Source organism: Panthera pardus, unplaced genomic scaffold (genome assembly GCF_024362965.1).
Source record: "Panthera pardus isolate Hobbes unplaced genomic scaffold, ASM2436296v1 HiC_scaffold_2, whole genome shotgun sequence".
NCBI classification, from domain to species: domain Eukaryota; kingdom Metazoa; phylum Chordata; class Mammalia; order Carnivora; family Felidae; genus Panthera; species Panthera pardus.
Window position 1 is genome coordinate 41,703,597 of NW_026526765.1, and position 22,575 is coordinate 41,726,171.

The 22,575-nt window shown below is 47.3% G+C and overlaps 1 protein-coding gene and 1 non-coding gene across 5 annotated transcripts in view; one reads left to right on the plus strand and one right to left on the minus strand.

Moving 5' to 3' along the window:
• Positions 1–16,948, minus strand: part of SH3TC2 (SH3 domain and tetratricopeptide repeats 2) — a 57,968-nt gene extending 41,020 nt beyond the window's left edge. For 2 of the 4 annotated variants that reach the window (XM_053907011.1, XM_019464370.2), the window contains exons 1-2: positions 8,887–9,115; positions 313–411 (exon numbers count right to left, since the gene is read on the minus strand). In XM_053907011.1, the coding sequence (XP_053762986.1) occupies positions 313–411; positions 8,887–8,938 (151 nt within the window). In that variant the 5' untranslated portion in view covers positions 8,939–9,115. Of the gene's footprint in view, positions 1–312; positions 412–8,886; positions 9,116–15,530 lie in introns of those variants that run through there. The other 2 variants (XM_019464373.2, XM_019464371.2) reach the window with 2 other exon arrangements.
• LOC128778435 (U6 spliceosomal RNA) lies at positions 11,900–12,003 on the plus strand. The gene has a single exon (XR_008424024.1). It is a non-coding gene; the product is annotated as a U6 spliceosomal RNA (small nuclear RNA).
• Positions 16,949–22,575: the final 5,627 nt, after the last annotated feature.

Below are 22,575 nucleotides of genomic sequence, written 5' to 3' on the forward strand. Positions count from 1 at the left end.
TGATAATATACTTTCTTTAGTATAGCAAACATATATGGAGCTCCTAATACGTGCTGGATCATGAAGAGCTTTGAGTGTCAGTCTGAGAAGCTTTAACTTAATCCTGCAGGCAATGGAGAGAGCACCGGAAGATTTGTGAGCAAGTGAATGTCACAGTCAAGCCCATGCCCACAACGATGCATTTTGTGGTGGTGCCTAGAAAGGATAAGAGGAAGGGAGCTTGCAGATGGGAGACATAAGGAGGTTACTGTGGTATTCGACATGGATAATATTTGTTTCAACAAATAGGGCTTCTCTTTAGGGTTTAAATACCTGGAGTCATATTCTGTGACAGGAAACATTTTTCCTTGTCTTCAGATGAGGCTATAACCTCACTCGATATGGTTGGATCCTTGGAAGGAGTTTCTTTACCTGGAGGAGAGCAAGTGAAAGATCATTTGTGTGGGTGTAAGCAAGATAGAAGCATGGACTGTAAGTCCTTGTCAAGTGACAATTTTTTTCTCCAGGGCTGGTGGCATGGAAGAATTCTCACTGCTTGCACCATTACCTTGTAATTATTTAGTACTCAACTGTTATCAAAGACCTGTCACACATGCTCCCTCAATCCTGCAGTCGCCTGGGTGCTCCTGTTTTATTTAAAATAAACAGGGGCGCCTGGGTGGCTCAGTCGGTTGAGCTTCCAACTTCGGCTCAGGTCATGACCTCATGGTCTGTGAGTTCGAGCCCCGTGTCGGGCTCTGTGCTGACAGCTCGGAGCCTGGAGCCTGCTTCAGATTCTGTGTCTCCCTCTCTCTCTCTGACCCTCCCCTGCTCATGCTCTGTTTCTCTCTGCCTCAAAAATAAATAAACATTTAAAAAAACTTTTTTTAAATAAACAAACAGAACAGATTCGTGCTCACACGTCAGACTGGGTCCCCTGGCTGAGTACCCTGAAGATGCTCATTCTGTGTTGAGCCTTCAAGGTCATTATAGATCTGAGGTCCATGGGTGGATCACAGAAGTGTTAGAGCAGAGCAAGACAGAGTGGTGTCATAGGGAGATGACTGAGGCATGCATGGTTGTCATGGACCTGAAATGTACGATGGTCCCCAGACTGTCTGCCCACTAGAGTCCTGTATGAGATCTCCAAAATGTTCCTGTCTTCACAGGAGTAGAATTGGAGTGAAAGGAGAAGAAAGAGGGTCATGGCATAGGCTAGGGTTAGGAAGGAGGCTATTTTGATGGCAGAGAGTTGAAAGGAGAAGCGAATACAGCCATAAAGCATGGGGCAATGGTTATAAAAGAATAGAAGGACATTTCACAAGTATCACTGGGAAATGTGAGCCTCCTTTGTGGTATCCTGAAGACACAAGAGAACTCATTGACACATTACTTGTGTGGTTACTCTGTTCCTTTGACCACGAAACTGCTCAAGGACTATCCCATGGGATCAGCATATTATGAGCACTACCTTCTCCTGGAAAGAGGGGTTAGGAATCTTGGCTCAACCACTCTGTGGGAGGCACAAGGTTAATTCTCCCAGTTTCTCCAACTGTAAAACTGTGCTAGGTCAGACTCAAGGAAACCTACCAGCTTCCCATTCTGGACCTGTTCTTCTACTGATGCAGCCCAAGAGTGATAAGGGACCAGCAATCACACTCCATCCACTCACTGCTGATTGGTGCCGAGCCCAGATTCTCACACTGCTGCCAGGGGTCTTGGCCTCCTCTCCATGCCTATGCAGCAAGATTTTGAGGCCCAGGTGGAGGACCTTCCATTTCTTCATAGCAGGAGCAGTTAGCACATTTGGGGGTGACGTATAGGGAGAATGAAATGGATTTGGGTTTGAATAGGCAGAAGGAGGGGCCCGTCAGCTCACAGCCTTTCATCCAGTCCATCTCGTTAGGCATTCAGTGCTGAAAGCAACTTAGCTGGAAGGCTGGCAGTCATGAGCTATCGAGCTATCGTGGAACAGGATTATTTTGTGGTTCTGCTCCCAGGAACCAAAGGTAACGGTAGCCAAAAGCCACAGGCTTGGGAATCGTGAGATAAGAGGTTGAGCACAAATCAGATTCTCCCACACCCTAGCTAATGACCTTGGGCAAGACATTTCACCCATCCATTTCCCGAGGCTTCACTTTGCCACTCATAAATGTCAGACTGATCTAAGTTAGTGTTTCTCAACTCTGACTGCCCACTTGAATCACTCAGATGGGTTTTTAAAAATAGCAGTGCCTAGGCCACATCTCCAGAAATGCTGACTTACTTGCTTCCTAGTGCAGCCCAGTCATAGACATTCTTTTAAATTCTCCAAGTGATTCTAATTGGGCCCAGTGTTGGGAACCATACACCTAGACTGGTGCTTCTCAAACTTGAATGTGTGTATGAATTGCCTGGGGATATTGATAAAATTTAGATTCTGTCTCAACTAGGTTGAAAGCCTACGGTTCTGCCTGTCTAATGTGCTCCCTAGTGGAGCTCCTGCTGGTCCCAGGAAAACACTTGGAGTGGCGGCCTGCTTCCCTACTCTGAGACACTGAAAACTGATTGACTAGAGGCCAGAGGCTATAACAAACCCACAAGCATCTTTTTTTCTTTTTTTGTTCTTTTTTTGGTCGTCTCTTTTCTTTTCCTCCTCCCAACCCCCAGAACAGTGAATTTTTTAAAGTTTAAATTTGAATTCCTTGACATCATTTAGAAACTGGGATACTCTCAGAGAGGGAAGGAGGCAAACCATAAGAGACTCTTAAATACTGAGAACAAACTGAGGGTGGATGGGGGGGTGGGGTGGGGAGAGGGGAAAGTGGGTGATGGGCATTGAGGAGGGCACCTGTTGGGATGAGCACTGGGTGTTGTATGGAAACCAATTGGACAACAAATTGTATAAAAAAATAAATAAAAATAAAATAAAGTAAAACATATATTGATCATTGAAAAAAAAAAAGAAACTGGGATATTCTACATAGCCTAGATGCTTGGCTTCGCTTTGAAAACTGGAAGATCTGTAGCTCAGGGCCCTCATGTGACAGCAGTCAGCTGGAGCCCAGTGGTTGCTGCCCCTCTATGGGAATTTGTTCTTCGCTGGCCACCAGCATCCCCACATTGTCAAATTTACTCATTTACACCTGGTTCCAGCAAGCTTTGTCCTGATTGTAAGACTGCATGAAAAGAAACAACAGCCTAAGGATGATGAATGCCTGTGAGGTAAGTCCATCTCGAAGGAGTAAGTTCATGGCCACCATTTTGCATTCCTATCAGCAGTGTGAGAGAGTTCCAGTTGCTCCATACCCTCACCAACACTTGATATTATCTTCTTTTTAAATTTAGCCTTTCCATAGGTGTGCAGTTTTATCTCATTGTTTCAATTTACATTTCCTCAATAACTAATGGTGTTGAACATTTTTATGTTCTTATTTGCCATCCATATATTTTCTTTTTCTTTTTTCCCCCATTCATGATTTTATTTTTTTTTATTTTTATTTTTTTTTGCTTTAAACAATTTTTTTAATCTTATTTTTTAAAATTTACATCCAAGTTAGTTAGCATATAGTGCAACAATAATTTCAGGAGTAGATTCCTTAGTGCCCCTTACCCATTTAGCCCACCCCCCTTCCCACAACCCTTCCAGTAACCCTCAGTTTGTTCTCCATATTTATGAGTCTCTTCTGTTTTGTACCCCTCCTTGTTTTTATATTATTTTTGTTTCCCTTTCCTTATGTTCATCTGTTTTGTCTCTTAAAGTCCTCATATGAGTGAAGTCATATGATTTTTGTCTTTCTCCGACTAATTTCACTTAGCGTAATGCCCTCCAGTTCTATCCACGTAGTTGCAGATGGCAAGATTTCATTCTCTTTTTTTTTCAATATATGAAGTTTATTGTCAAATTGGTTTCCATACAGCACCCAGTGCTCATCCCAAAAGGTGCCCTCCTCAGTACCCATCACCCACCATCCCCTCCTTCCCACCCAAGATTTCATTCTTTTTGATTGCCGAGTAATACTCCATTGTATGTATATATACACCATATCTTCTTTATCCATTCATCCATCAATGGACATTTGGGCTCTTTCCATATTTTGGCTATTGTTGAGAGGGCTGCTATAAACATGGGGGTGCATGTGTCCCTTCGAAACAGCACACCTGTATCCCTTGGATAAATGCCTAGTAGTGCAATTGCTGGGTCATAGGGTAGTTCTCTTTTTAGTTTTTTGAGGAACCTCCATACTGTTTTCCAGAGTGGCTGCACCAGTTTGCATTCCCAACCATCGATATATTTTCTGAATGAAAGTATCTTTATAAACTTTTTGCTCCATTTAATTAGGTTATTTACCTTCTTATCACTGAGTTATAAAAGGGTTTTTTTTTATGTTCTGGATACAAGTATCAGATACATGGTTTTCACGTATTATTTCCAAGTCTGCAGTTTCTTTTTCATTCTCTTGTTAGGTTTATTGGGGTGGGGGGGGGAGCAAGGCTATCAGCAAAGAGATCAGTAGGATAAGGGGGAATGAGCTTTGCATACACATGAGAGAGCAGAAACCAGTCTTTACATACCAGAGAAGTCAGTGATCATGGGGCTAAAATTGATAGATATGGTAGGGGTAAGAGAGGGAGAGAAATGTAGAATAGAAACAGCGAGCAATAGGGAGCCATGAAGGGAATCTTGAGCCTGGGGATGGCAAAACAATATTGGAAACTCTACCTTGGGGGGTAGCACAAGAAGGACAGGGAGAAGAAAAGGCAAAAGGCGGGGAGGCCAGCTTGAATGGCAATAGGGAACATGAAGCGTGAGACTGTGGACTGTGATCTTGGCAAATGAGAAGTGAAGGAATACAGTGAATCACGTGGTATTTTCAAGTAAGGAAAGAGAAAGCATCTTGACGAATTGAATACAAAGGATAAAACTAAGGGAGAGACAATTATTATAGAAAAATGAATAGATAGAGGGATCTGAGAGATGATGTAGTTCTACTCCTCATTTTACCGTGGAGAACCTAAGGCCCAAAGAGGAGCAGTGATTTTACCAAGGTCACATAGCGAGTTAGCCGCAGAGTCAGAGGCCATCCAGATCACTGGGGGCGGACCTCGCTGCCACCATTACCTTAACCCTAACTGGGAATTCAGGGCTCTAATCTGGAAGCATCTCCCTTCCAGAAACTTGCTGGACAAAAGCATCTACACTTACTTCTCCCCTCCTTGCTCTTACCCACCACCCCGACTTTAAGAAGCAAGTGTTGCCCTGCGTGCTTTCTTCCCCCCACCTACATACTTTTTCCTTCTTTGACCTGACAGTCACAGCACTGGAAGTTTTTATGATGGAAGCCTACTCTGTCCTGGTTGGGGCAAGTATCAAATTAGAACTACAGCTACATCTATCTCCACGGACATATCTCCAATCCTAATGTTGACAAAGAGGGAAAAAAGAAGTTGCACGATGCTATCATCTTGTTTAAGTATCAAAATCTGCAGAAGAAATTCTTTGCAATGATTACGGGTACATGGACATGTACTAAAAGCACGAAACCGCTGAATTAATGAAAGTAATTAACTTTACGGAGAGAGAGGGGGAGGGAAATGCGACTAGGAGAGAACTACCAGGGGACCCTACTTGTGTCTGCAACGTTTTTTTTTAAGAAAGAGAATAAAATAAAGATATTCTGAAGCTAATACGGTATAATGTTCAAAACATGCTAAAGCTAGACGGTTGGTTTATTGTTCCGATATTCTCTATTATGAGTAAGTTCGAAATGCCCCACAAGCTTTTTAAAGTTCAAATACGAAGCATCATTTACTATTGGCAGCATTCTCCCTCAATTTCCTATTATTATACTCATGATTCACGTCTACCAAAAATGTTGAAAGTTAAAACCACCAATGATCAACGTAGGCAAATGTTCTCTCTCACATCCTCCGTTTCAGAGTGTAAGGCTGCCAAATTTCTTCAAGAATGTGTTGAAGATAAGGGGGCAGTGCTAGAAGCTTTTAGATTGATGAACTTTGACATGACTTGCTCCGGGCTCCTAAGGGAGCAACTATAATTTATTAAACTGTGGCAAGAATACCCAAGGGTCCAGGAAGTCAGACAAGACGGCAATTGACCAGAACCAGCATGTGCAATCGGGAGATCTTTGTGAGGAAATGAGAAACGTCACAGGGAACAGACGCTTTAGGCGGAGCCCATGTGTGAGAATACATATCACCTGGGGTCGCCAGAGCCAACACTCCTCACTGTGTGACACCCCAGCAAGCCGGCGAGGCATCGGTCCAGAGCTCAGTGCTACCAAGAGCCTTCTCCTTTCCTGCCTCCCTCACCCTGAGGACTGTTGGCCCTTGCTCTTTGCTCCCCCTTAAACAGCTGTAATGGCAGAAGCAGCCAGAAACAGGACCACTGTGGAGCCAGGAGTTAGGGACAAGGGTTGTGGGAATAATCTTTTCTAGTGAACAAGAAAACAGCCCACAATTACTGAGGGGTTATCAGAACCCAGCCCCTGTACTTAACCCATGAGATGAGTTACCTGATTTAATCCTCACCAAAAATTCCATATGACAGATAGTACCATTAGATCCAGGTTACAGATAGGAAACTAAGGTTTGAAGCGTGTAAAAGACTTGCCCAAAGTCACAGAACCACAGAGTCGCTCCAGGATGTGTCGCATACCTTGTTCCATGTCTCCAGGATACAAGGGGGGCCGAAAAGGCGATGTTTATATCAACAGTCCTCAGACCTACAACAGCCATAGCATCCTCCCTAGGGAAAGTCCCCGACAAGCACAGAAAACAGTTTGGAAAATGGCACGAAAAGCCTCAATAAAGTAAATAGCAGGTTGACTCTTGGTGAACTAGTGGATTCAGGATCCCAACCACTTACTGATGCCACAATTCAGGTGAAACAATAAAATAATTGGCCAATAAGGTCGTAAGAATTCTGAGGATGCTTTCTTCAGTGTCGGTTGGTTGGTTGGTTGGTTGGTTGGTTGGTTGGTTGGTTGGTTTGGGGCCACGGAACTCTTGTACCTGAAATCTTGGGCTGAGGACAGGGTGTCAGACAGAGGCAGGGCTGCTCCAGCTGAACCTGAGGGTCGGAGAGCAGGAGCAGAGCTCCCTAGGGCTCCTTTGCAGGCCGAGCCTACAACGCCTCATCTTATAGATGAGCAAACAAAGACCTAGAGAGAGAGCTTGGTACGGTAGGGTCATAGAAATGTAATTAATATGTGCTTAATTTCTTGTGCTTAATTAACCGTGTGCCAGGTCGGTTTAAGTGTTTCACATGTAGGCTTAATCCCTACCATAGCTCTATGGGGAATGCATAATTATATCATAAACCTATAGACAAGGAAACTGAAACAGAGAGGTTGAGTAAATTGCTAAGGCAAGTCAAAGAACCAAGATCGAACCCGGACGCTTTGGCCTCAAAGACCAGGCGATTAACCATGATGATGCCTGCCCAGTTAAAGGTAGGCTGAGTCAGATCTAGATCACTGGCTTGCGGACCAGTGATCCTTTCTGTGCCCCCACACTCCGTTCACTGTCTGTTCCCATGGGGTACAATGGCAGCAGGACTTAGGGGAAGGATCCGAACAGTTTATAAACCTTAGAAGTCTGGAGAAACAAAATGTTTTCACAGCTAAAGATCATGTCTTTTGTGCTACGGGCATCATTTGGGAATTTGTTTGCCTTGGCTCGGGGTCCTCCTGGGCTCCCCTTCCAAGGAATCACGTGGTACTTCTGGAAGACATGGAATCCTAACAAGGGTTAGGAATGATTCCTTGGCATGGTGCTCTCTTATCTCCCAAGTAAGTCCTCCCTGACTCTGCCAGCTTCCCACAAAGCTGCCACACATCCTGATAAATGCCATACCCCAGATGGCAGGGCCCCACCTTGGCCTTGCTCTGAAAAGAAGCAAGAAGCTTGCGTTAGGGTGACTTAACCACGCTGGTTGCCTGGGACTGTCCTGCTTTTAGCACTGACTGCATGCTGAGAAAGCCCTCGGGCCCAGGCAAACTCGGATGGTTGGTCACCTAATATCAAGTCTCAGATGACTTGACAATTTCACAGAGCAACAACTCTCCATGGTCTCAAGATGTACCTAGAAGGGGGGGGAGGGGAGAAAGAAAGAGGGAAAGAAAGAAAGAAAGAAAGAAAGAAAGAAAGAAAGAAAGAAAGAAAAGAAAGAAAGAGAGAGAGAGAGAAAGAAAGAAAAAGAAAGAAAGAAGTCAGGGGCACCTGGGTGGCTCAGTCGGTTAAGTGTTTGACTCTTGATTTCTCTTCAGATCATGAGCTCGAGTTTGTGAATTTGAGCCCCACATCGGGCTCTGCCATGACAGTGCAGAGCCTGCTTGGAATTCTCAATCTCTCTCTCTCTCTCTCTCTCTCTCTCTATCTATCTATCTCTGCCCCTCCCCCCAGTTCTCTCTCTCTCTCAAAGTAAATAAACAAACTTTAAAAAAATATATCACTCTGTAATAGGTAGGAGGCAGGAAATTGCCTGTTTTTCTCAGGTAACAGCGACCCTGATGAAAATAGGGTTGTGGGACGGAGGCCAAATTTGTGACCACGCATGGGCCCCAGAGACTCACTGCCTGAGGTTTCTTCCTGACCTAGGGAATCCTGGGAAGAAAGGATGGAAGGGGTTAGTCACACCCTGCAAGCCAAGAGCAGCACTGGCTCCCCACAGAGTGAGCTCAAAGCCTCGCCCTTCAGGAAAAGTAGAAGCTTCCCAGGCTCAACTCCTTTCTCACAAAACCCGAACAGCAAATACTGAATGAGGGACGGAGGAGAGGGAGCCAGAAAGCACGGCCATCTCCCTGTCTTGGGAAAAGCAGCTTCCCCAACCCAGCAGATCCCTGAGCCTTCACTGGACCAACCACCTCAGCCAAGCCACGGGCCCGGGCCCCCCAGGAGACTCACCTGGGCCCCAGGACAGACTCGGCTCCCCAGGAATACAGAAGCAGCCACCCATGTGTGCATCATCATCCCCAGGCCAAAGTCCCTGGGAACACCAGCCAGAAGAGCTGGGAGGGGACAGCCTCCCAACGGTGTCCCTCCTCCCGCCTCCTCCCTGGCACAAGAAGGACCAAAACCCAGTTCAGTGCACAAAGCAGCCTTTGATATCCAGCTGCAGCAGGAGGCCCAGGGAGGGTGGGAGGGGCAGCCCAGCCCTCAGGACCCATAGTCCTTGCTCTGTCAGGCCTCTGACCAGGGAGCAGAGCTCCTCCCTGCCTCTCTGCAGATTGCTCCATGCCTAGCAGGCTCTGGCACATTCCTCACATTCTAGGATTGAGATACACAGTTTGGTTCCTGTGGGGGTGGCCAGGGTGGGGGAGGAGGGCAGGGAGCATCCCAGGAATCAAGGCTGCTGTGCTTGTTTTCCCCCTGACTGCCTTGGCCCTCACGGACTTGCCTGCCAATGAGCAAGTGATCCCCACCCGGCCTCTCTCTGCAAACACCTCCCTGAGCGATCTGGGCGACACCGGAGCTGTGGGCGCAGCGTCTCACTTCGGCCCCAGCAGCATCAGGGAGCCAACCCCTCATCGGGGGGGCAGGGGGTGCGTGCAGAACCCCAGCCCCTGCTCCTAAAGTCAGGAGGAATCTGGGAAATCGCCTGATGGAGCCCAGCACCTTACAGATGAGAGGACAGAGGACCAGGTATGGTAAGGTTACAGGTATGCACAAAAACCTGCTCCCACCAGACCAGCCTCTTTTCCTTTGGGGACAAAGCAGAGTTTGCAGCCGATACAGAATCAGATACAATACAGAAAACCTTCCATGACATCTTCCCAAGGAGGCCGAAAAAATATGGTTCAATGTCAACAAGATGGGCAGAGGCACGACTGACCTAACATCCAAGCCCAAGGCTTGCTAATTACTTATTATTTTCTTAATGCCTCGCACAAAGTTCAGTGGTGAGTGACCATAAGAGGGAGGAGGTGCGGCCGAGAGGAGGCAGCATCCTAACCACTGGCGTGCGGGCTCCGTGCAGGCCGAGCGGGAGGTCAGCCTCACGAGCATTTTAAGGAGGGAGGTGGCCTGGCCGTGTTTATATTCTGGGAGGGGCACGGGGGTGACAGTGTGCAGGCTAGCCCGGGGCTCAGTCTCACTGGTGTGGTCACGAGTATCTACTGCACACATCAGCTCAGCCCCAGGTGGCAGGGTCGGGCTTCGGTTTCAATGCTGACTCATCTTGACTCATAGTCAACTGACTTTGCCACGGACCAGCCACTCACCATATATTACCTCATTTAAATCCCGTAGCAGCCCCATAACGTAGGCACTACCAGCTCTCTTCTGTAAGTGAGGAAACTCATAAAGAGGGGTGGATAACTTGTCCAAAGCCCCACCATCTATGAATGTCAGATTCAGGACTGGAGCCAGATCTAATCGATTCCACAGCTGAGGAGCTTCATTTCTCCAATACATGAGCTCCTTCCACAACTACAATGAAAAATGATTAGATGATCTGATAGGGAACCCTCAGAGCTTTCTGGCCACGATAGAAGGCCCAAGAGAAGAGGGCTGAGGCGGGGGCAGGGAGGCCAGAGGGACAGGGTCTCTCGGATCACAGTGCTACCGTGGGGCATGTTGTCTCTGTGCACATCTGTGTAAAGTATCCACTTCCCATAATGTCCCATGCCTTCTCCTTCATCAAAGCAGTGTTTTAGCGTTTTAGCAGTGTTCTCTTGGGCCTAAGATAAAAGAACAAGAGTTTCTTTAGAAAGTTGTCACTCAAGGGGCGCCTGGGTGGCTCAGTCGGTTAAGCGTCTGACTTCAGCTCAGGTCGTGATCTCACGGTTTCTGAGTTTGAGCCCCGCATCGGGTTTTGTGTTGACAGCTCGGAGCCTGACGCCTGCTTTGGATTCTGTGTCTCCCTCTCTCTGTTCCTCCCCTACTCGCACTCTGTCTCTCTCTCTCTTTCAAAAATAAAGATTAAAAAAAAAAATTAAGAAAAAAAGAAAGTTGTCACTCAAACTTTGGGAGGTACATGAGAATCAGACAGTGAAAAGAAACCATGGTTTAACTTGCACATGACGACAAATGCTCAGACTTATCATTTCTCCTCGACTTGCCTACATGCCATTCTTACACAAGTGCAACAACAGTGATCAGAAATTGTAAATGACCAAGACTAACCAAAGGAAGCCCGTCTGTCCCAGATGACACCCTGTGGCAGGTAGCTGAGACACACATTTTGGCAAGTCCATTCTGGAAAAAGTCATTGCTTCTCTTGAGATGCAAGAAACTAGCGGTCTTCTGTGTCTGGGTAACTCAAATGAATGAACCTGAACAAAGGGCTTTCCAGACAGAGAGAGCAGCAGGTGCAAAGGCCCTGAGGCTGGACATGGGTGGCAAGTGAAAGGAAATGTCTGTGTGGTTGGAGTCCATGAGGCAGGGCAGGGTATAGAGATGAGGTTAGAGAAAGCAGCTGGAGGCCAGATTGCATAGGACCTTGAAGGCCATCAAAGGACTTAAGATTCTCCTGCGAGTGACATGGGAGACAATGGAGGATACTAAATAGAGGAGTCTCATGATGGACTTATGCTTTTAAAGGTCACCCTGGCTTCTCCTTGAAAAACAGGCTAGAGCTGGGATTCCAGGTATGCAGCAATTATAACATCCAGGAGAGAGATAATGATGGCTGGAACCAGAGTGACAGGGTAAGAGAAGCTTAGGAATTAGACGCGTATTTCAGAGTGAAGAGTATATTAACCAAGGTTCTCCGGGGAAGCAGAATCAATAAGGTATAAATATATCTGTGGTGTGAGAAAAGGCACTGCCCCATCTAAGAAGCCCCTGCTAGGCTCCAGGCAATGAGGAGTGAGGTGCCATGTTCCTCTGGCGTATGGCCAGACATTCTGATTTGTCATGGAAACCAGACATCGAGATTGTCAGGTGAAGTTCCCAAACTTTTTAATGGTCACAAACTAGGCTTGCTTCAGCAGCCCATGTACTAAAATTGGAAGGATACAGAGATTGGCATGGCCCCTATGCAAGGATGACACACAAATTCGCGTGTTTTGAGGATTGCGTGGGATCGTTGAATCATTATGTTGTTCACTGGAAACTGATCTAACACTGTAAGTATTAAAAAAATTAGTGTTCCCAAACCAAGTCAGAAAATCTTCCAAAGCACCGTGCATAGGCCAGCACTTTGGAGCAGACAAACATCATGGCTGCCAGCCAAATCCAACCCACGAGCAGCCAGTTGGACCCTTCTGAGGTAAAACTGAATTTGTTTCCCTCGGGAAACTTACAATCTAGTCGGGATAATAAGATATGCCCTTGGGAACTATATAATTCAAGAGAAAAACCAAAAGACTGTGTCAAGGGTGGCATTCCGCCCCCTCCAAAAGATGATATACTGCAAACTTAACCCCCCCAGTGCCTCAGAATGTGACTTTATTTCAAATTAGGATTGTTGTAGATATAATGATTTAAGTTGAGTTCATTCTGGAGTAGGGTCGGCCCCTAAGCCAATATGACTGGTGTCCTTATAAAAAGAACACCCCGTGAAGACATCACAAGCAGAAGCGTCTGCAACAACGAGGGGAGTAGAGTTATGCATCCACAAGCCCAGGACCGCCCGGGATTTGCCAACAAACCACCAGAGGCCAGAAAGAGGCAAGGGATGATTCTCCCTGCAGGCTTCAGAGGGGGCATAGCCACACAGACCCCTTGATTTGGGACTTCCAGCCCTCAGACCTATGAGACGATAACATTTCTGTTGTGTTAAGCCACCCAGTTTGGGCAGCTTGTTAGGACAGCCTCCACTCCGGTGTGTTCGTACCTCTCAGAGGTCAGTTTGGGCATTCGCTTTGTGGTCAGAAGACCAAAGTTCGAATCCTGGTTCTGCCATTTTCAAGTTGTATATTGTTTGGCATGGTCCCTCCTTTCTCAATAACAACGATAGTAATAGTTACATAGAGATCACAAAAAAGTTCTCCCTCGTAAAACGGTTGTGAGGACTTAAAACGGGGTTTATAGGTGGGTTGTTTACTTGTGCAAATCTTGCACGTGCACGTGTGTGTGCATGATCACTGTTACGCTAGTGTTTGGCATGTTTTCCGTGCGTCTAGACTCTGAGGAGGAAGGGGCATCGTTGGTGAGTAGAATGTGCCTATCAGCCGTGATAGAGACAAAATCTCAGAGTTCCAATCAGAAAGTCTACAAGGAAATGCATCCAAGTGAAACTAGGTCTTGCTGTCTTCAGATCATCGGGAAGATTCCTTTCATTACCTCAGACAAAGGCATCCAGCCTAGCCACCCTTGCTGTATTTCTCTCCTTATTCCTTGGCTTGCCGACATTTTTGATAGACACGAATTTTGCAAGCAGTTTACTTAAGAAAGAAGAATGAAATCCCACGGTCAACCATTTTCGTCATTATGATAATTGGCCTTTGTGATCTAGCGAATCTGTTGCAAGCAAAAGGAGGGGCACCTGGGTGACTCGGTCGGTTAAGCACCCGACTCTTGATTTTGACTCAGGGCATGATTTCACAGTCGTGAGATCAAGCCCCAGTCAGGCTCCAAGCTGAGTGTGGAGCCTGCTTGAGATTCTCTCTCCTTCTCTCTCTGCCCCTCCCCCGCTTATGCTTGAGCACATGCACATGTGTGCATGTGCTCTCTCTGTGTCAAGAAAAAAATTAAAATAAAAAAAAGGAAATGTGTGTCTCTTTCCTTTTCTAGGTGTTTTGTTTTGGGTTTGGGGTTTTGTTTTAGAGAGGGTGTGTGCATGCATGAGCAGAGGAGAGGCAGAGAGAGAGAGAGAGAGCCAAGCAGGCTCCATGCTGTCAATGTAGAGCCCGATGTGGGGCTTGATCCCACAAATGGTGAGATCATGACCTGAGCTGAAATCAAGAGCCAGACCCTTAATGGACTGAGCCACCCAGGTACCCATCTAGGTGTTTTCATTGATAAATTTCATTTGGTAACCTTGGAAAAGTCAGCCATTTTTCCTTTGGTGCTTTCCTTGCGTTCCTTATGTAATGTTGCTTTGGGTCCCTACCCATTCGGGTCTTGTTCCCGTGATGACTTTGTTCAAGTTCCTTTGGAAGTGGACTCCCCAGATCTCCAGCCAGCTGTCTAGGACAGCTGCGTATTCTGTACACAGCTCTGAGGCCCTGTCCCCTCCTTTGTTTCATGTATTGTACTTCTGTTAATAGAACCCAAGCTTACATCAGCCAAAAGGAGTCATAAGGGTAGCTCATATTCTATGCATTTAGAGAGATTTATCAAAATTCAGATGCCTAGATCTTACCCAGCCCTAGTGAATCAGAATCTCTGACTAGACCCATTCCATGTAATTCTGATGTGCATTCAGATGTCAGCAAATAATTCTCCAGGGGTTTCTTTTGCAGGGATAAGGGACAGGCCCAGGTGTAAATTTCAGGGATCTAAATGTCCCCTCAGGTCTCCTCTTCATCTCTGATATACACCAAAGTTAATTAAAAGCCTTAACCACAAGGGGGCAGCACATGCAGGAAGTCTAGCTCTTCCAATGAAAAGACTGCAAGAGGTTCCCTTTCATCTGCAAGCTTCAGCATCCATAAATAACAAAAAAAAAAAAAAAAAAAAAAAAAAAAAAAAAAAAAAGACTTACAGTTGTTCAGGGGTTCTCTATTGATTAAATCCTCAATCTTAATAACACAGGAGTTGGACGCGCCATTTTATAAGCAATGAAAGGGTTGTGTGAGCGAAGTCAGGTGACTTCTCCAAGGTCTTGCAGCTAGCAATTCATAGAGATGGCTTTTCTCAAACATTCCAGCCAGCAGCAGCACATACTGGAGGCTTCACCACTTAAGACAGCCGGGAGGATATAAACCAGACACGTATCCACAGCATCCCAACCCCCAACCCCTCCCTCAAGCAACATCTGTGCAGTAATAAAGATCAGAATAATCTTAACCTCCACAGAACCACATATGCCCAGAGGTTGAGCAAACAAGCAAAACAAATTTATCATACTTGCACTTCACTTAAAAGGTTTCAACAATACGTGAACATCCAGGGAAAGCAGGAAAGGAAACCATTTACATACAATGGACCAGGGCTTCTCATACTGGAATATGGACATTAATGATCTGGCATCTGGGAAGAATAACACCCCCCAAAGATGTCTTAGTCCCCAGAACCTGTGACTATGTTACCTTACGTGGCTAGAGGGACTTGGTGGATAGGTTTAAGTTAAGGAATTTGAGGAAGGGACGTTGTTTGGGTTGACCAGATGTAATCACAAGGGAAGTATGAAGGTCAGACTCAGAAGAAGATGTGACAAGTAACCCAGAAGCCAGAGGTCAGAATCAGAGAAAGCAATTTAAAGATACTGCTGCCATGCTGGTTGTAGATGGAAGATGGGGCCATGAGACGGGGAATGTGGGAAGCCAAAAGACATGGGACGGATTCTCCCCTAGAACTTCCAAGAGGAACACGGCCCTGATTTTAGCCCAGGGAGACCCGCTTCGGACTTCCGACCTCCAGAACTCTGAGACTAGAAAGCTGTGTTATTTGAAGCCCCTAAGTTCGTCATTTGTTACAGCAGCCAGAGGAAATGAAAACACCTGGGAACTGGCAAGATGTAGGTCCTGATCCTGGGTCCACGAAGGGGTGAGAAGTTCCAGTGGGGCTTGCCTGCGGTGCCTGTGTGCTGCTCTTTGGACCACACTTGGAGAGTCGAGGCCGTCAGAACTCTCCCGCAGCTGGTCCTTCAAAGTCTGGACACTTCACTTAGCACGGGATGGGAGCACGACCTCACGGACCCCTCAGTTCCTCACCTCTGACTCCCCAGGCGTCTGCCCACCTATTCCTTTTATTCCTATTTCTGCCCCCTGTTTATTTACTTTGGAGATTGTAGTCCTAAATCGGAGTGTTCACGTTCCTGCTGCCCCCTTCCCACCGTGCAACACGGTGCCTGGCATGGGATAGGCACTCTTAAGTGAATGAGTGAATGAATGAATGAATGAACGGATGAACTAAAAAATCATGGAAACTCTTAGTTGTTTTCCAAAAAGCTGCCTGACCGAATCTCTCGCAACTTGTATTGGCACAACTGAGTTTGTTTTAAGCTACGTAATCCAAACGTAGCTTGGACTGAACCCAGGAGCTTAATTTTCTCAGGCTGGGCTCTATGTTCCAAGCAGATGAAACGAATCTGCACATCGATTCTTCCTCCCCCAATTTGAAAAGCCTGCTGCAGCAGGTCAGTGCCCAAGAGGCAGACTCTGAGAAGAAGATTCGCAGGCAGGAAGCGTATGGCGTTCTGCTCACAGGATCCCTGGGGGGGGGGGGGGGGGGAACAGGACCAGGCAGAGGATGGAGTGGCCTGTGAAGCACACGCAACAGAGTCCTCGGCGGGTTCCTGCAGGGAGCTCGGGAGTAGGCAGGCCCTGCAGAGTCTTCCTGGGACAAGGGTACCTGATAATGACTAGTCACTGGACCAGCTACATCCTCGTAATGGCCAGTCATTGAGGGCAGGCTGACCCGGGGCGTGGGGAGGGAGGGTATGAACTGGAGAAGGCACTCTTCCGTTCTAGGCAAGCTCCAGAGAGGGACTCAGCTGAGAGCTGTCAACCACGAAAGCCGCCAGCCACTGGAGGACGGAGCGGGCCAGTCGTGATAGGTGGGGATCCAGGCAGACTCCACAACATGCACCACACATGCCTTCTGTTTCCTCAGGCACTGGGGGGAAAGCAGCTATTTAATCAAACTAAGCCCAGAATAGAGCTCTGCGTCACACCAATAAGACTAGAGAGGAGTAGACTAAAGATGCGGAAGGAAGAAGAACACTGATGTAGAAGAGTCCAGAAGGGGGGCGGGGGGCGCCTGGGTGGCTCAGTCAGTGAAGCAACCGACTTCGGCTGAGGTCCTGATCTCACAGTTCATGGGTTCGAGCCAGGCTTTGTGCTGACAGCTCGGAGCCTGGAGCCTGCTTCCAATTCTGTGTCTCCCTCTTCTCTGCCCCTCTCCCACCTGCACTCTGTCTCTCTCTCAAAAATAAATAAAACATTTAAAACTTTAAAGAAAAAAAAAAAGAGTCCAGAAGGAGGAGAACTGGGATGGCCTTGAGAGTGTGCACGGCGTTCCTCTGAGGTGGCATGAAGAGTACGGAGGAATGAGCTGTGCATTTGGAGCAGCCCGTGGGTGAAGGCCACAGTATAACCAGGGAGGAGGAGAATAAAGGGGCCCACGGGGGTAGCAAAGTGAGACGCTGATTGCCAAGGAATGAGAGGGCTGCTGGGCCCAGTGAGGGGCAGGCGGGGCGGCTGTTAAAAGTCTGCAGGGGCCCAGTCATGACAGTGTATGTCTCTCTTCCAGAAGCCTCAGGACAGAGCAGGGACAGCACACAACAGTTCAGAGCCGGCAAAGCAGGGGTGTCAGAGGGCTGGTGAGAGGGTCACTGAAATGGGCCACCTTGGAGTCAGGCTGGATGAGGAGGCCAAGGGGGATGAAAGGGGATAAGAAATCCCCGTGTCCCGAGGTCATACGGAAAAAATCCAGCAGCTGGGGGCGATTTCAGGGAGCGGGAAAGCGAAAAGGCGGAGCCTGCAGCGGAGAATTTCAGAGATGGCGTTTATAGTGGTGGAGGGTGAAACGGAGCCCATGTAGAGGGTGGTGAGGAAAGTACTGATCCGCAGGAAGGCCACCTATTCAGTTTGAAACGGTGTCATCACAGTGACAGTCCTATACATCTGGAAAAGTCGACACCACCTCCAAACCACTTTGCTCCTAACCAAAGCCCAGCGCCCTCCCTTGAAGGCAACCACAGGCCCTTTGCAGTATCCCATGAACTTTGGCTCTACATCCTAGACATGTGTATATGCGATCCCATTTCTGTAAGGAAGATTATATACACACATATGATCCTATATAGGATCATATTATATACGTTATCATATATACTCATTTACTCACTGCTTCTCTCTCTGCCCGGGACTTAGCCCACGTTGTGAGAATGACATCTCTTGACCTGGCCTGTTGCACTTGACTTGTGACTGTAGCTTTGGGTTGAAAAGATTGGAACTCTCGGGGCACCTGGGTGGCTCAGTCGGTTAAGCATCCAACTTTGGCTCAGGTCATGATCTCACAGTCCGTGAGCTCGAGCCCCACATTGGGCTCTGTGCTGACAGCCCAGGGCCTGGAGCTGTGTCTCCCTCTCTCTCTGTGTCTCTTCTGTGTCTCCCTCTCTCTCTGCCCCTCCCGCACTCACACTCTGTCTCTCTATCTCTCAAAAATGAATGTTTAAAAAGATTAAAAAACGGGGCGCCTGGGTAGCTCAGTCGATTAAGCGTCCGACTTCGGCTCAGGTCACGATCTCGCAGTTTGTGAGTTCGAGCCCCGCACTGGGCTCTGTGCTGACAGTCCAGAGCCTGGAGCCTGCTTCGGATTCTGTGTCTCCCCCTCTCTCTGCCCCTCCCCCGCTCATGTTCTCTGTGTGTGTCTCTCTCTCTCCTTCAAAAATACATAAACGTTAAAAAGAAATTGTAACTCTTGTGGAAGAGACTTTGTGAGGACAGCCCTGGCAGCAGCCTGTGAAAGGTGAGGCCACAGCCATGGGTAAAGCCAGCCCCGAAAGGGTTCCTCTTTCCTCTCGCTAGAGACAGAGCAAGCGAGTCCCAATGGCTGAGCCACGTGGATTTCTAACATTTTCCTGTTTCTAGGTGAGAGTTTTTAGTCTCGCTTCCTGGAATCGAAACAAAGTTCAAAACAAATTTCTAAACAAAGGGATCCTCTGCTTCCCCAGATCTCGATTCCATTCCCTGAGAGGAACGAGCCAAGGTACTTCTCCTCTGACGACTTTCCCAGCAGAGCCCCGTGGCTTCCTCCCGCACCTTCCTGGTGGCCACCAATTGTTGTGAACATCCTCATGGGTGTAGATTTTTATTTCTATTAACCCTTTTCTTCATGTCCTCATAATTATGCAGGGAGAAAGAAGACTGTTTTCCCAATAGAAGTTATTCAAGACTTTTCGACGGTCTAGGGTTCAAGGGTCTCTCCTAAAAGCCAGCACCCAGCTGGGCAAGGTGAAAAGGATTCTAGACACATTCAAGCCTGATGCTGCCTCTGCTCAGCCTCTCAGCAGATGGTTCGAGGGCGGGGTGCATCCGCTATCAAGTGGGAAGTTCACTTCTACCTCCAGGGCTTGACAAAGTGGTTGCGAGGAGAAAATTAGAAAGATCCTTGGAAGCGTTTTGTTAATTGTGAGGTGCTGGGAAGCACGGAATGTGTTTCTTTAAACTGAGTCCACACAACTGGAGGGAGATTAATCGCAGCCTGGAATAAAGGGAAAGGAAACAGAAGCACGTCGCCTTCAAATGTGAAGTCACGCTGCTTTGAAAGCACTTGCATTCAGACCCTCACGAGACTGTGAAATGAAGAGGCAGGCTTAAATTCTTACTGCCTTTGCAAGAGAAGGCATGGAGACGGAGCAGGAAAGCCTGAAGCCTGTTCTCCTGGTCTTTATCTGCGTACTTCCCCGAAAGGAGATGGAAACAGGGACACAGGCCAGCCTCATTTAGCATCGTTGTAATTGGCCCAGAGGAAGGACCACACCCTGAAATCCTCGTGGCAACAGAGCTCACCCCACATTCCCAGGCAGGGAAATGCTGTCAGGAACAAACTGTGGGAAGGTCCAGCAGGGCTGCGTGAGAAGAGAGAGGATGGGCTTGTCGTATGGGTAGATGTAGGTGAATGATGATAACGGCAGTGAAAGAACATGGACCGCTTCATATGGACGCACTACACCTAGTATTTTAACGGATTTACTCATTAAACACACACAACCACCCAGACAGGTAGGTGCCGTCATTATCGCCATCTAAAGATGAAGAATTTGAAGGTCTGGGAAGCTGAGTAAATTTCCAAAGGTCACAGAGCTGGCAAGTGGTAGAGTTGGGACTCCGATCCCAGCAGACGGAATCCAGAGCCAGGCTGTTGACCGGGCACCACTGAGTTTGCCTAGTTTTTGCGTTTGGCAAAGAATAAGGCAATCTGCATTTACAGAACCCCAGAGTGGAAGCGATCCTGAGCATCAGTTGAGTGTTTCATTCAAAAGATACCGATTAAGCATGGATTACAAGCAGGCTCGCATCCAGGTTGGGGGGGGGGGGGGGGAGTAGCACAGTGGTACAGTGAACAGACAGGGTATATTCCTTCATGGAGCTAGCGAACTTTCCATTGGAGGAGAGAGAGAACAAGCAACAAATCAACTGGCAATGGAGGTGGAAGGGGGTAAGTAAAGCGGCAGAAAATGCAGGCACATAAGCTAATGGGCTTGAGAAATCCCTCATATCCCCAACTTGTCCAACGACCACCTTCTACACTTGGGGAAGGCGTTGCTCAAGACTCTACCATACCACGCCGCTCCCAATGATGGGTTTATTTTCCTATCATTGTCTAGCCCCTAGACCTCAGCACCAAGGAAAAGCAAACAAGTGCTCAAACACCCCCTTGTTGGTCCCAGGACACAAAGGACACTTCCATCCCTGCATTACACCCCAAGACCCAGGAAGAAACCCAGGCACGGCTCAGCCTGGACATGCACGGGCGTGTCCAGTAGGTGGCAGCAGCTAGCAGCCGTGCCCCCAGACCCGGACTCCCACCCAGTGCAGCCGCCCCGTGGGCCTGCACCGGGAAGGTCGAACTCCCCTATTTCATTTTGCTCATCTTGGAATACAAGACTCTAGAAGAGGACCGGGATTCATGAACCAGTCGCAGGGGCTCAGGCAGGGGCCTTTGGCTCCTGACACTGGCAAAAAGATGGATCCTGAGGCCTGTCACTGTTTCGAGCCTGGGCAGGATAGCTGCCCTGCAGAGCCCCAGCCCTGGGTGCTGCCCCTGCCCTGCCTCTCTGTGCTCCACGCCCTGTTTGGGCTCTCCAGCCATGGGCGTAGTCCGGGGTGTACGTGAGCTGGGGCTCCAGCCCTGCTCCTACCAGGCATTTGGGTCTGAGGGAGCTGCAGGATGCGGTGCTCATGCCCTCCCATCCTCCCCACTACCCTCTGCTCCTTCCTGCTCTGACCAGGGCCTACTAGTCCACTTGCTTTCAAAGCCAGAGTCTACAGCCCAGACTCAGAGGGGATGGCAGAAGGAGAGACGGCACCTGATGATACAGAACTGGACTGCCTTTTCACCCCCCCGGTGATAAGTGAGGTTGGAAGATTGGAGTACTTAAAGGCAAATGGGGTGAAAAAAAAATGAAATGAAAAGTGTTTAAGTTGGAAACTATCCCCACTCTAAAGTGACATGATCTTATATGTCGAAAATCATAAGGAATCCAATTTTTAAAAACCATTAGAATAGAGGAGTTTAGCAAGGTTGCAGGATATAAGAACAATATACAAACATCAATTTTTTTCTCTGCATTAACGATGAACAATCCAAAAATGAAATTAAGAAAACAATTCAATTTACAATAGCATCAAAAATAATAAAATACTTAGAAATATGTTCAACAAAAGAAGGGCAAAACCTATACTCTGGGAGCTACAAAACATCATTGAAATAAATTATAGATCTCAGTGAAGGAAAACATTTCATGTTCATGGATTTGGAAGATTTAATACTATTAAGATGGCAAGACTCCCCAGACTAATCTAGATATTCAATGTAATCTCTATCAAAATCCCAGCAGCTTCTTTTCTAGAAACTGACAAGCTGACACTAACATCCATATAGAAACTTAGGAACCCAGCATAGCCAAACGGTCTTGAAAACAAAGGGTAGGGGAGCCTGGGTGGCTCAGTCGGTTAAGCGGCCGACTTCGGCTCAGGTCATGATCTCGCGGTCCGTGAGTTCGAGCCCCACGTCGGGCTCTGTGCTGACAGCTCAGAGCCTGGAGCCTGTTTCAGATTCTGTGTCTGCCTCTCTCTGACCCTCCCCCATTCATGCTCTGTCTCTCTCTGTCTCTAAAATAAATAAACATTAAAAAAAAATTTAAAAAAAAAAAAAGAAAACAAAGGGTAAAGTTGTCAATTTTACACTTCTTGATTTCAAAACTTACTATAAAGGAATGGTAATCAAACAGTGCAGTACTGATATAAGGATAGATCATTGCAATAGAATTGAGAGTCCGGAAATAAACCCATGTCAATTGATTTTCCACAAGGGGACCAAATCAATGGAGGAAAAATTAGTCTTTCAACAAATGGTGCTGGGAGAACTGCATGGACACATGCAGAAGAATGAAGTTGGATCCTTACCTCGCACTATTACACAAATCAACTCACGGTAATGGAAATGTAGTATTGCCTTTAACTAATGAGGCTCTGATTCATTTTGGTAATGAGGCAGCTAGAGACCTTCTAGCTGCCTCTAGAAGAAAGTGTCAAATTTTGGCCCTTAAAGCAACTTGGGGAGAAAGAGCCCACACTTTCCCTGCTGCCCTGTCTTGGGCATCATATATATAATATCCCTCAACTGGCTCTGGGCATCCTCTCTCAAATATCAGAATGCCCAAGTTGCTGCTGAGACTGTGCTTGAGCTCCAGGGTAAGCTAAGGTGGTCACCAACCTCCCTGGCTGAGCAAAAATCATCACAGCCTTCTTTTACTGAGGGACCCCTCAACCACATTATATTCTCAAACCTCGGTAGAGTGAAGAGGCTGGGCAG